The sequence below is a fragment of the Monodelphis domestica genome, chromosome 1, assembly GCF_027887165.1.
Source record: "Monodelphis domestica isolate mMonDom1 chromosome 1, mMonDom1.pri, whole genome shotgun sequence".
NCBI lineage: Eukaryota > Metazoa > Chordata > Mammalia > Didelphimorphia > Didelphidae > Monodelphis > Monodelphis domestica.
In genome coordinates this window covers 598,632,053-598,646,295 of record NC_077227.1, presented here as the reverse complement: position 1 = coordinate 598,646,295, position 14,243 = coordinate 598,632,053, and the positions used below count along the sequence as shown (strand labels likewise).

The window sequence follows — 14,243 nt, the reverse complement described above, 5'->3', positions numbered from 1 at the left end:
AAAAATGAAAAATAAAAGATAGTAAAGTTAAACATTTATTTTCTGAAAATCAAAGAAATGTTGTCTAAGACAAATAGTTGTTAATATGTGCCAGGTTCATCAGTGTTATGTCTTTTTCTCTAAAACCAACTTTATACAGGGATAATTCTCTCTCTCTCTCTCTCTCTCTCTCTCTCTCTCTCTCTCTCTCTCTCTCTCTCTCTCACACACACACACACACACACACACACACACACACACACACACACACACACAAATACCTTTCTCTTTCGTGGGGCTGGCTCATCCATCAGGAAAGGATCAGGATCTGTCTCGAAGCCATTGTCAGCTTTTGGTGAACCAAAAGCCTCGCCTGAATATTTGGGGCTTGCTTGAGGGTGGGGAGGTGAAGGGGTCGAGATCCCACTGCCCCCACTCCAGTGCCCACTGGTGGTGCTGCTGCCACTATCTGACACATCCCCACTCTCCTTCCATGGGTCACAGGCTGCTCGGGATACTATGCAAGAAAGAAGAGAAGACAAGAACCTCAAGAAACTGTAGGGGTGGTTATCCCACAGGATACATCCATCTCCAGGCCAGATGGAAATAGTTCACTTTTCTACATTTGCATACTGTAATTTATCCCACTTGATAACACTGAATGGCAAAGGCAAGGTGACTCCCAGAAGTCTGGATTTCTAAAGTTTGGTGCCTCTTTACGGCACTGGCTTAGTACATCTTCCGGGTAGACCACCTACCTCTCTAAGTCTCAATAAAACTACAAGAATTATCCCTGATCTCTATAGGCCCCTGAAGGTAAATATGGGGATGGATAAGAATAGAGAATTAAAATATAGAGGGATGCCACCTGGAAAATGTCATTACATAAACATTATTCCCACCTGAAGTAAAATGGAAATATCAAATTATCATGTTTACCAGAGTCTCTTGAAAAGAATGATCACACATATTTTTAAAATATATAGTTAGCTTACCAAAGCTCATGGTTTATAACAATTCAAGTTCTCATCACAGCTACTCAGAATAGCTAAAGATTCAAAGCTGAAAGATATCACTCAACCAACGAGTCTTGTCGTAGGCCAAGTGCTAGAGTCAAAAAGCAAAAATAAAGAAGAGCTTACAACCCACTAAGGGGAAAATCACATTCACATATAAGACAAATTCTATGCAAAGTAGCAAGGAGGAATCTAGAAAAATCTAAAATAGCTGATTAACTGACAAGAAGACAGTCATGTTCTTATTGGTTAGCTATTGCTATAAAAGCCAAAATTCTACAAGTACCAAAGAATGGAGGACCCTGAGAGAAGTAGACAGGAGGGGGGAAAGCAAAAAGCCAAGAAGAACACAGGTCTTGGGCCCAGACTCAGTTATGAGTCAATGCAGTTGACTGAGCTGTATTTATCTTCTATGGGCTGGCTTTTGAGTGTCAAAGTGACAAGGCTTTAAAATTTCTTTAAAAAGTGGAAGAAATTATAACCCAGAGAAAATATTATTCTGATAAGTCTAATTCTGATCAATAATAAGGAATAGGGAGCAGCTAAATAATTCAGTGGAATGAGAGAGCAAGACTTAAAAAAAGATGGGAAGTCTTGCAAAACTGATCGCAAATACTTTCTAGCTGGCTGATCCTGGGCAAGTCACTTAAACCCCACTGCCTAGCTCTTACCCTCTCTCTTCTGCCTTGGAGCCAATACATAATTTTGATTCTAAGAGAGAAAGTAAGGATTTTTTAATAATAATAATAATAAATGGTTGAGGAGGACATGAGTATGAAGACAAAAGAAAATAAGTCTTGCATCCCAAGACCTCTATAGTCAGTATGAGACTCTCCTTATGAAAAAGTGTTTCTAAGCATTCTGAAGAAGCCCTGTCCTATGAGGCACCAGTAAGTGAAAGAAATTCTGTTATTATTCTCTCCCCCCACCCTGAAAAAGAGATGGACCACCATAGTGACTCCCCACCTCTGAGACATGCAGGAGAAGCTGTGTCTAGAGCTACCATGGATGACAAGGAGATATATTATCTTCCCAGGGTACATATTGAAAATGTGGCATAGATCTTGTCAAATCTTCAAATCCACCAAACACTACCTGCTTTCTCTGATTCATGTAGGAAAATTTTATATCATCAGAAAAAAAAATAAAACAGATTTTTGGTGACTCCTTTTTGGCTTCTATTTGTATCCTCAATACTTATCACAGTGCCTGGAACATTGTAAGGGCTTAATAAATGTTTGTTTCCCTCCTTCCTTCCTTGGAAATTCTTATAAAAAAAAACCTGAAAGACTGAAGGAACCGGGTGGTATTTTTACCTCTTCAAGCTAAAGGTAATAACCGAAAGAGAAAGAATATGGGAAGTGAACAGCTGACTACATAAATGGTGTCAAAGAAGAATATTTGGTCTTCTGGAACCTGGCCTAGGATGCCATAATGGCTCCTAATAAAGAATGACTTATAGCTCAGCTCATCAATAACTGTAAATAATGCATTTAGCAAAATGTTTGACAACCTGATTAAGATAACTTTAAAATGAACTTGGCACACAATGAGGGAGAAAAAATGCCAAATAAAACCATCCCAAACAATATTATAAATATGGAATAAAGAACAAAACAATGTAATCAATCAATGGAGTACCCAAATGATGTTCTAGTGAAAACAAGAAGGAAGTTATTTGGGCTCAATACTTAGCACCTCTGATTTCCGCACGTTAATACAGAATATAAACAATAAAGCAAAAATAGAAGTACAAAATAATTATATCATCAGATGTTGGGAAAGGATTTATGGCTACAACAAGTGTGTGTGTGTGTGTGTGTGTGTGTGTGTGTGTGTGTGTGTGTGTGTGTGTAGATAAGGATTTAAGATAAAACTAGAGGGAGTAACACCAAATATAAGGAAGACATAGACTTAAATAGACAAACTTGAGGAAGGAAGCAGGATGGCATGACAGAAGATACACCCCCCTCCAGGATCAGAGATTCGAATCTCACTTTTGATGCTTAATGCCCATGGGACCTTAGATTCTTCATTTATAAAATGAGAGAGTTAAAAAAACTTCTACAGTCCCTTCTAGCTCTGGATTTATGATTCTATTGTGAATATATGAATAATCCTATGATAACATTGTATGAAAATATTGTAGGACTGTCCAGAGTCCAAAAAAAATGAGTGATATTTTCCCAATACAGATTATTAAATTGGCCAAGAAGTAAGAGAGAATTGCCAAAAGCAGATTTAAGTATTTTGGTATCTCCTGGGAATCTAATCTCTAAGCAAAGTACTTGACTTCTCATTCTGGGATATAAAATTAACAATAAAGACAAATCAATAATGAAGGCTATTACTATTCTAAATTTAGTCTTGAGCAACAGTAAAGAATTAGCAGGTGATGGGGAAAATATAAGAAATTAAGAGAAAAATGGCCAAGCCACCAGGGAGACAATGAAACAAAGGAAACTATGAAGACTAGCACCACTACTACATGATATCTCTTATGATGTGCCATTCACCTGGGAAAGTTTCAGGACTATATAATTTTTCTATATTAATTTTCTGAGAGAGAGTGAGAGAATGCAGGTGACAAACACTATCATTGTTTGAAGAAATGCAGGGCCAGTGTGTGGCTTCTTCAGTTTTTATTAATACTCTTGCCTCTCATTTTAGGGATGGTCCAATTTCTTTCAAATGCTTGGCTTAGGATAACTTATAGAGTGGCAATAAAAGGAATATGTATCTGAAAAGTTTAGAGAGAGGCTTATTTTTCAAATAAGGCAGGAAATAAGAACCTTATGATTATCAAGTGTCCTGTAAGATAAAACAGGAAAGACTTCTATCAGTTCCTTTATTGCCATTAACTTTGTTAGCCTTTTTAACATTGGATTTCAAAGCATACTGTCAATTTAGGATATCAATGCATTCCTGCCTTATTCCCACTCTTTTGTCCCATTTGCCTAAAATAGCCATCTAATCAAGACTTTCCTCAGATCTCACCTCCTGCAGGAAAGGCACAGGCTGAGTAAATGAGTCATGTTCCCAAATTTTTAGACCTTGAAACTATCACAACCCCGCTGAGTACAGGAGTTCCAAAGCAACCAAGTCCCTGAACTAAATAAAGCACAAATATTGATTCATGGTTTGAGCCAGACATCAGGAAGCAAGCAAGAGTTTAATCCTTACTGGGACTATCAAGGCAAGATTTAGGAAACAGAGAAAAGATCTGGGTCAGGAATTATAGGTAAAAATAAAAGCAAGTCAAGATCTAAACAAATCTTTACCCCAGTCCTCCATATAGTTGCTCTTCCCAATTGTATTCATGTATAGTAAATAAAATTTTTCAAGGAGAACAAATAAAGTATTTTTAAAGTAAAAAAATAATTTCTGCTTCTATTGTGTATATGATGTATGCATATCAAGCATGTCACCTTAGCAGGTTCTTTAAAAACTAGGTCCAAGTATAGGGTGGTCAAGGCTTTGTCGATGAATGAAAATATATTTATTAGGTACTACATGCCAAGCAATGAAAATCTGTAAAAATGGCTACTGCCGTTTATGGGATCCCTCTCAATATGTGTGGGCAAGACAGTACCAGAGCACTCTGTTTTCTAGACAATTTCTATTGCCATTAACTCAATAGTAATCCTTCTCTCTTCTCTTTTCTATATGAAAAGCAATGCTCACATAGCAATCCTGAAGGAAAAAAGGCAAAGGGTTATTAACTAATACTTTTAAATAAAGCTCAATTTTAGAGAAGGCTCTCAAAATAGACCTCACTTTACAAAATAAATGCATTTCAGGAAAATTAGCTATCAAGTAAATCTATTTTTCCACTGGTTTCAATGATTATCAGCCATCTCTTCTGATTTTTAAAATAAGTTAACTCCTTGGTAGAAAAAGCTGAAAACATTTCAGAAAAAGAGGTAAAATGATGGTTGGAACTGTGGCCACTTGGAGGTACAAGAGAAGAGTACAACGAATTTGTAGGACTTGATGTTCTCATAATAACCTACTCTCCCCTCTGCACCAATTCCTGAGAATCACTCCTAGACCCAGTGGTAGAGTTAAAACCCATGCTTATCCCTTTATACTACTACTTCAAGGGCCTTCCTCATACTTTTTAATTTTAAAAAACTGCTACTATCATTGAGAAAAACACATGCACATAAACACTCTCTCTATATATAAATAATATGTAAACATGTATGTTTTGTATGTTCTATAATTTATATTTTTATAAATTTGTTAAATTACATATTTATTAAGATTAGTATCATGTAATATTTATAATATCTATTCTATTTGTTCTCTTTCTATATTCTAGCATCTATATCTATGTATGTGTACAGAACATATACAATCTAACTTCATTCTCAGAGGGCCAGAAATTTGTCTACATTATTCTGTTATTGAATTATTTTAGAGCCAGCAGGTCACATTCTGATCTAATTAAGTACAGTCTATTCCTTGATGTTAGAGAAGACTTAAACAACACTTAAATATAAGTAACATTTTAAAAAACTAAATTAATTAGTTATGTAAATATAAGAAGTTTATATAGTCATTTTTCTTACCAAAAATTTCATGTTCTCTGACAAAACTCAGAATGAGACAATTAAGTTAAACTGATTGTGCCAGTAAGTAAAGTTGTTCCCTGGGAGTAAGTTTTAGGCCAGCCCTACAACTTAATCAAAAACCTTCAGGCCCACCCAATAAGTCTCATCAAACTACTAATGATATTCACCAACCATTCCCCACAGTAATGGCAATGGTATGTTTTAGGTAGTGCCAAAAATAGTCAGAAAGAGAATCAATTTGTTGTGAAGTCACACTTTTACTTTCCATGAAAATATTTTTTTGTCCACAACTGGGTTGATGTTAGGCTTAATTTGTTTTAGGGTCTCACCCTGTAAGCTTGCCCTAGTTTACAAGACTGAATTAAGACACCTGGAGAAGGGCATGACCATTTAGAGGCCGCTCATATACTATTTTTCTAGTATACAGAACACCCCTCTACTGGCCTAGTTCAAGTTCCCCACCAAAGTGCCTAACTTACTCCCAGGGAGAACTTACTCATCTGGCCAGTGAGACTCTGTCCAGTGCTCTCAGTCATCTTCAAATGCTCCAGGATCCTCCTCCCCAGGTGAGGAAACTGAGGAAAAAGAAGGGAGCCAACTAACACACGGTCACTCAGGAAGCACGAGGTGGAATAGAACTGAGAAGAGAATCCAGCAATCCCGCTTTCCAGGCCCGTGTTCTTGGTACATGGCTGCTAAAAAAATGTTGAGTTTCACGGACTTCCTCCAAACCAGATACCCACTCGGTATTTTTCTTGGGGCTTGGTGGCAAGACTCACCAGGTAAATTGCACTCAATGCCAGGAGGACTTTGCACTACTGGGCTGCAAGACAGAGTTGTCAGGACCATTGCCGCCATCATCTCATCCATCTCCACTGCATCTGACTTCCTGAATCCAAAGAGAAGGAGAGGTCAGAAACATGAAGATGGCCCCAAGAAATTCCATGATCCTCCAGTCACCAACTTTTCCTGATGACTATTTGCATGTTTGTGGATCAATGCAATCCTATAACTCTGGGATACATCCCACAATAAATTATTGGGTTCTCAAGGTACCCAATTAGAAGAGGAAGGAAGGACAAGCATTTATTAAGCTCCTTCTCTGTGCCAGACATTATATGTTAAGCACTACACAAATATTATCTCATTTGATTCTCACAACAACCCTGGAAGGGAAGTGCTATTATCATCTTCATTTACAGATAAGGAAAGTGAGGCAGAAAAAAGTTCAGTGCCTGTCAGAGTTAGTCGGCGTCTGGGCCCGAACTCTACCCACTGCGCCACTAGCAACCTCCATGGCTATGAAGTAGTGGGGTATAAAACAATGACAAATATCACCTACAGCCGAATATAAATGCTAACTGCTGTCGAAAACAAGAAGGTGAGAGTCTGTCATCCAATCAGCTATGGCTAACAAAGAAGGATGAGGTAGGTCTCTGCAGTCAATCTACCCAATATATCAATTCCAAATAGAGGAAGGTTTTTATTTATTTAACCTTGAGAGGTCAACTTATACTATGATATGTGGTCACTAAAATGGTAAATCTTTTGGGAGCTGTGGGGGAAGGAAATCAACATGCAATCTAAGCGAAGTCGTTGGTTAGTTATTTCAGACATGTTCTGCTTTTTATGACCCCACTTGGAGTTTTCTTGGAATACTGGAGTAGTTTGTGGTTTCCTTCGCCAGCTCATTTTACAGATGAGGAGACTGAGGTAAACTGGGTAAAGGGCCCCACACAGGGTCACAAATGTTTGAGGGTGAATTTGAATTTAGATCTTCCTGACTCTAAGCTCAGCATTCTATCCACTATGCCCCCTAGCTACCCTAAAGCTAAATATAAAGTATCTTTTAATTCTAGGCTGCTGGGGATCATACTACCACTACATTCTCATCAACTGAAACAATTAACAGAGGTGAGAAGGACAAAAAAAGAACCCAGAAGCAGCGCAAATGTCTCTCCTTCCTTTCATTCAAGGTCATGATAAAGTGTTCATTTATTCGGCCCTCTTTACAGTGGGGGGAGCATTCCACAGCAACAATATGGTGCAGGGAACAGAATGTTGGATTTGTCATCAAGAAAATGAGTTCAAATCCCACCAAGACACTTATTAGCTCTGGGACCCTGGATAAGTCATTTCAATTCTCTCAGCTTTACTTTCCTCAATTAGAAAATGGTGATAATAATAGTTACTTACTTCAGAAATTTGTTATGAGACTCAAATGAAATAAAATACTTTGCCAATCTTAAAGAGCTACACAAATCCTAGTTATTATTATTAACTTACAAAGAGCCCAAAATTAAAATTTTCCCAAATTAAAATTGAGTGATTTGGGCATCTCCAGACCATATAAGCTTTCCTTTGACCTTCATCCCAACCAGCCAGTTGGATTGTGCCCTTTGTCCTTTCCTGGTCTCTATTCCAATAAATGAGCTTTCACCATATCTTGCCTGAATCCAAGCTTTAACCTTATTCTCTAGTCATCTCCATTTATATAAAACCCTATTGATTACGGTTTTAATGTATATGTATATAATAAATTTGACATTTATCTAAAATAAAATTAAATGAGAGAGAGCAAAAGCCCTGAGGCAGTCCCTCATCCCTAAAACTTCGGACGTGTCCAAGTATTAAAACCCTACAAAAGAAGGCACCTATAGATAGGGCTTTGGCTAGGGAAAACTCCCTAAATTCTTATAAACCCTCTGAGACACCCCCACCCCCCCATTCCATAAACAGCTGCTCACATATGCAGGGGTCTAGTTCCTTCCATACAAACCTCTTTGGGACATCAATGTTCCTGGAGACCGATCTGTACGCCCCAGCAGGTGCTCCCTGATCCACGGTTGGTGCTGGCTGAGGCACGGAGCACTTCAGCTCTGGCAGCCACACCTCCTCTGATTTGCAGCAGATTTGCAATTTTTGGTCCAACAGCAGAACTGTCACCTTATCTTCTGCCCAGCTGTGCTGCTCCACCACTCCCATACACTCCTGGCCTCCATACCACACACAGACCTGGGAAAAAGAGAAAGAAAAAGGGAATTCCATGGTGAGTAGGTCTCCTTCTAAGGTTCTAATATTCCCAGATCCATCCACCAGAAATTGCTGCTGCTTCCCCATTCATGCTCACACATTTCCCCTAAGCCAAGGGTTTCCCAATTACCTGCTCTTACCTAAGGGCTCAGGCTAAGCACCACACTGCATTGGTTCTTGCCTCAACAGGAACCATATAAAAGTTCTAAGTCAAGGCAGGGAGCTTTAAGAGTCTTTTACCAAAAAAAAAAATTGTTTTATTGATGCTCTTAAAAAAAAAATCAACCTCATTGTCAGTTCCCAACAACCCCTCTCTGGCCTTCCTCCCTGTCTGAGAAAAAAAAATTCTTCTTCACATAGTAAGAAAATATAACTAAGCACAAAACTCATTGGCCACATCATTCTACACCTATAGTCTAAAAACTCTCCCCCAGGAGGAGGGAGGGAGAAGGAACACAGACATCTTCCTCGTCCTATGCATTCATTCTGCCTGATACTCCTAACAAATCTGTGAGGTAATCAGTATAGGCATTATCTCCATTTTACAGAGAAAGAAATGGACACTCACAGAAATTAAGCCCACAGTCACAGTTGTTATTGTCAGAGGTGGGACCCGAACTCAGGTTGATTCAGATTCCCAAGCCAATAAATACTCTGACCATCACACAACACATGTCCTCTAATACTTCACATCGATCAGATGAAATGGCTTCCTCGGCTCTGTCCAATGAATGGCTTTGGAGCTCTGCTCTAGATCTGCTCTGCTGGGGGGACCTAACATTTATTCTGTATTCTCAATCTCCATCTGGCCCTAGAGCCTCACCTGCTGCTGTCCAAGGTTCCCAAATGACAAAAGATTGATTGCCAAAGTAAGTAGCCATTTAAAAAACACATAAACCCTCCAAGACCAAAGTTCTCCTCAAATCAACTCTGGCACTTTCTCCTTGATTCTAAAGGATCATTTTAACCTCTCCTCTCTACCCCCTTAAAGACTGTGAAGCTTTCTTTGGGGGATCCAAGCATTCTGACAACACGGGAGAGTCGCCCTGCCTCAAGATGCACAGAGTATAAAAAACTCTCACCACACTTATCATTGCCCACGACACCAAAAAAGGGGACAGGAAAGTCATGGCATAATAGGAATCAGCAAGATTCTGCATGCAACCAAAGCCATGATCAAGTTGGGGTAGTATCCACCACCAGCCCACCACGGACTGACCACCCACAATGAGTCTCAAGTGTTACTCTTGTCCCTGATTTTTTTTAAGTCCATTTGGTACACACTCACTTCCAATGGGGAAAAAGCACAGGAAAAAAAAACAACCTTTTGATATCTAACTTTTAAAGGTTGTTGACTCCTGAACGACTATATATGCCAACTTGTCTCTGTAAACATTTAAGATAATACCACTCGCTTCATGAGCCTCTGGAAACACTTCTGGGTCAACCGAAAGCAGACCAAGAACTCAGGTCCAGCGGACTTTGGGAGCACTTCCTTCAAAAGAATGGCAAGAGCTTCTATGAATTGTACCCACAGCTATCCATGGTGTATCCACAGGAAGCAGAAGGTCACATCTGTTGTACAAACACTCTATAATTTGGGTTCTAAAATTCCATTTATGGGCAATGTGAGAAAACAGGTACACTAATAAATGCTCAATGGAGTTGTGAAATGGTGCAACCACTGTGGAGAACAATTTGGAACGAGGTAATAGGTGGTACAGTGGACAGAGCACCAGGCCTGGCATCTGGTAGACCTGAGTTCAAATCCAGCTTCAAACACTTTATAGCTATGTAACCCTGGGCAAATCACTTAACCCCTGTTTACCTCATCATAACATTAGCACCTACTTCCCAGCATTGTTATGGATCAAATAAAAATCATCAAGCACTTAGCACAGTGCCTGATACGTAGTAAGGACTACATAAATATAAGCACTGTTATTGTTATCATCACCATTATTGTTATTCTAAGAGGTGGCTAAGTGGCACAGTGGACAAAGCATTAGACCCAAGTCCAAATCTGGCCTCAGACTGACTAGTTGTGTGACTCTGGGCAACAGCAATATTAATAGCATCTACCATCCAAGGTAATTTTAGAAAGTGTCTGGAAATCCTTAAAGCTCTACAGAGATGCTAATTATTCTTCTTCTTATTGCTATTATGCCAACAACACTAATATTGAATTACTCTAAAAGACTTTGATCAATGCAATGATCTATGTTTCCACACGATTGCTGATAACGAATGCTGCCCACCTCCTGAAAGAGGTGACAGATTTAACATACAGAATGAGAGACATATTTTTGAGTCTAACCAACATGGGAATTTGTTTTGCTTGATTATACATATTTTAGAAGGGTTTTGTTTTTCTCTTCCTTTTTCCATCTGTTGGGGAAGTACGAAAATAAATGCTCGTTAATTTTTTAAAAGTTTTTAAAGAAGCACCTGTCAAGGAAAGAAAACTCCATATCCCCACTCAGTCTTAATTCTCTACCAAAGAGACACCTTAGATAACTAGTGATGTAAGACCCTCCTTCTTTCTTCCCCAAGAAGGTCTGCTTCTCTTATGAGCAATATAGGAAAGATCAGAAATGAGTGGTTTGAGAGAAAAAAACAGCATCGGCGACATTTTTCTTCCTGTACCCAATCTTATCCCTAAACAGAGAGGGAAGACTGTGGGTCTTCCAAATGCAAGCCAGAGGGGACAGAAACACACTCCTGTCCATACTGTGCTTTGACTCACCTTCTGTCCTGGCTGGAACACCACCTGCTGTAGACCTGGAACACCAGAAGTCATGAGGTTCTCCTTAGGATGTTCCTGGCAGTGGCTGTCCTTATAGGCAGGGAAAGGCTGGGTAGCCACCCCAACCAGCTCAGCATGTGAGCCTGAGGGCTGGACTGATGCTGCCAGGCTATCTCCAGAGGCACTGGGGACAGACACTCGGGCTCCCAGGAGGGATCGCTTGCCAAGGCGCCGTGACAGTACACTTGCCATTTTGCCTTCTGTACTGGAAAGAAAAATGAAAAAAGAAACAATTGAAGCCATGTCCAAGCAACTGTCTCCAAGAAAAGGCATCAAGGCCTACGGTTCCTAAGCCTTGCAAGTACCACTTGGATTCAGAAAATAAGGATCTGTTTTCTCTGCCCTATGAGGTACTCAGGAAGTACTCAAAATTAACAGCTATTTAAAAAATGCTGTTCATTTTTTCATCCTTCTAATACCCTGAGCTTCTCTAGATAGAAATCAATGTATATACCACATATCTAATCCATCTCATTTCAGTGCAGGTATTAGAAAGAAAATTGATTTATTATTTTTGGAGGGTGTTTTAGGGCTTTTTTCCCCAAAACTAATAATATCTGTTTTATTTTTTAAAATATAATAAAGGAGTCTTTAAGGGGCTCCTTGAACTCCAAAGAGTTTTAAATCATTTATCTATATAATTTCCCCAAAGGTGGGGAGAGGTACAGAATAAATATCTCTATTTTATAAAGGATAAACACATACAAGAGGAAGAATTAAAGAACTTGAGAGTTAGAAAGACCTTTAGTGGCTAGTCAGTCCAACACTTCCAAGAAAAAGAATCCCCACAGCAAATGGTTGTCCAACCTATTTGAAAACCTACATTACCTCCTGAGACAGCTCCTTTCAAATTTGGATAGCTCTTGTTTTTAGGACTTTTGGTGGTGGTGGTATTGCTGACATCAAATCTAAATTTGCTTCTTTGCACCTTCCAACTTCAAACATAGCATGTATAATCTCTCTTCTACAGGACAGAATCTGAAGTACTTAAAGACAATCATTATGTCTCCTTCCCCTGAGTCTTCACTAGGAAACACCCCCCTCCAAAGTTCTCCAAGTGATCCTCTCACCACATGGACTCAAGAGTCCTTCATTATTTTAGCTGCTTCCAGTTTATCAGTGTACAGGCTATGAATGTCCGTCATTGTGATGCCCGGACCTAAACAAATACTGCAGATGTAGTCTGGCCAAGGGATCACAACAGCTTTTTAGCTGCCACATCACACTGCTGATTCATGGTGAGTTTGTAGTCCACTAAAACCCCCAGATCGTTTTTGGACAAACTGCTTCCACAATAGCTCCTCCATCTTGTAATTGAGAAGATTATTTCTGAATCTGAACATTAGGCTTTTACACTTCTCCCTACTGATTTCAATTTATTAGATTCAGTCCAAGATGCTCTGGCCAGTCAAAATCTTTTTGGATGCTAATTCTATACCTATTTGGTGTCAGCTATGCCTTCTCAGTCTCACTTCATTTGCAAATTTGATGAGATTGCCATAAATGCTTTTTATTTAAATCATTACTCAAAATAAATAACATTAATTAATTAAGATGTTAAGCAACACAGGGCCACACAGATTCTTAGTACAATCCATTGAAGACTTCTTGCCAAATTACTAATGGCTGCTTTTTTGAGCCTAGATATTTGACTAGTTCCAAATCCAGTTAATTACAAATTATCATGTAAGTCAATATAATTCTATCTCTGCCACAAGAAGAACATGAGATTCTTTATCAAATGTTTTTCTAAAATCTAGGTAAACTTTATCTGCAGGATTCTCCTGAGACTAACAATATAAGAATTTTCAAAAACAAAATCAAAGACGAATCTATCCTAACCAATTCTTTGATGAGGCCACCATGGAGTTCTATAATCACCACTTCTTTTGCTTTCACTAGCCATCTCTTTTGTGATCTTGTGTGTGAACATTCCCCCCAAAAAGGAAGTCAATCTCATTGGCTTACAGTTTGCAATCTTCTCTTTTTGAAAATTAGGACATTCTGCTACCTTTATCTAGACCTGCAGTATCTTTCTGCCCTCCATGTTCATTTGAATATCCTTCATATCAATCACATCTGCCATTCTGAAGTGGAGTTGGTTGGTTTGTTTTCAGAACCAAAGGATGTAGCTCATCTGGGCCTTTCCCAAATGCCTTTTATGTATCATCTTTTCCCATTAGAATTTATGCTTATTGAGGCCAAGTACTGTCTTACTTGCATGTATTTCTACCTATAGTGCTTAGCACATAAAGATTTCTTTTAATTAACTAATTTATTTATTTTGAATATCTTTCCATGGTTACATGATTCATGTTCTCTCCCTCCCCACTCCTAGAGCTGACAAGCAATTCCACTGGCAACACTACACGTATTATTGCTCAAAACCTATTTCCGTATTATTCATATTTTTAATAGAATGATCTTATAACACCAAAAGGCCCAATCATATACCCATAGAACCACATGATAAATCATGTTTTACTTCTTTAGCACATACAGATTTGTAAAATGCTTACATATCTAAGCAAAGGCTCTCAGTGAATCAGGATTTCTTCCTACTTATCTGACCACTAATCTGTCTCCTTTAATTCATCATGCCCTAATTGTGGGTATACCCCAACAGGTATACTCCCAGGCCCTCTTTTCTCACTCTCTCATGACCACATCAGTGCCCAAGGTTTCAATCATTCTCTCCCACATCTACACATACAGCCAGCAACAGTCTCTTTCCTGAGCCCCAGTCCCATATCACCAACTGCCCACTACACAAAACAAAATTCATTCTCTTTCCCAAAAACCTCATCTCTCTTCCAAAGTTGCTCATTTCTA

General features: G+C 38.9%; 1 protein-coding gene across 4 annotated transcripts in view; it reads right to left on the bottom strand.

Annotated features, from left to right (window-relative positions):
* Positions 1–14,243, bottom strand: part of ZNF395 (zinc finger protein 395) — a 64,258-nt gene that overhangs the window by 11,329 nt on the left and 38,686 nt on the right. For 2 of the 4 annotated variants that reach the window (XM_016423996.2, XM_007476519.3), the window contains exons 2-5: positions 11,352–11,616; positions 8,352–8,587; positions 6,352–6,461; positions 261–496 (exon numbers count right to left, since the gene is read on the bottom strand). In XM_016423996.2, coding sequence (XP_016279482.1) covers positions 261–496; positions 6,352–6,461; positions 8,352–8,587; positions 11,352–11,603 — 834 coding nt within the window. In that variant the 5' untranslated portion in view covers positions 11,604–11,616. The remainder of the gene's footprint in view (positions 1–260; positions 497–6,351; positions 6,462–8,351; positions 8,588–11,351; positions 11,617–14,243) is intronic. The other 2 variants (XM_001373606.5, XM_016424010.2) reach the window with 1 other exon arrangement.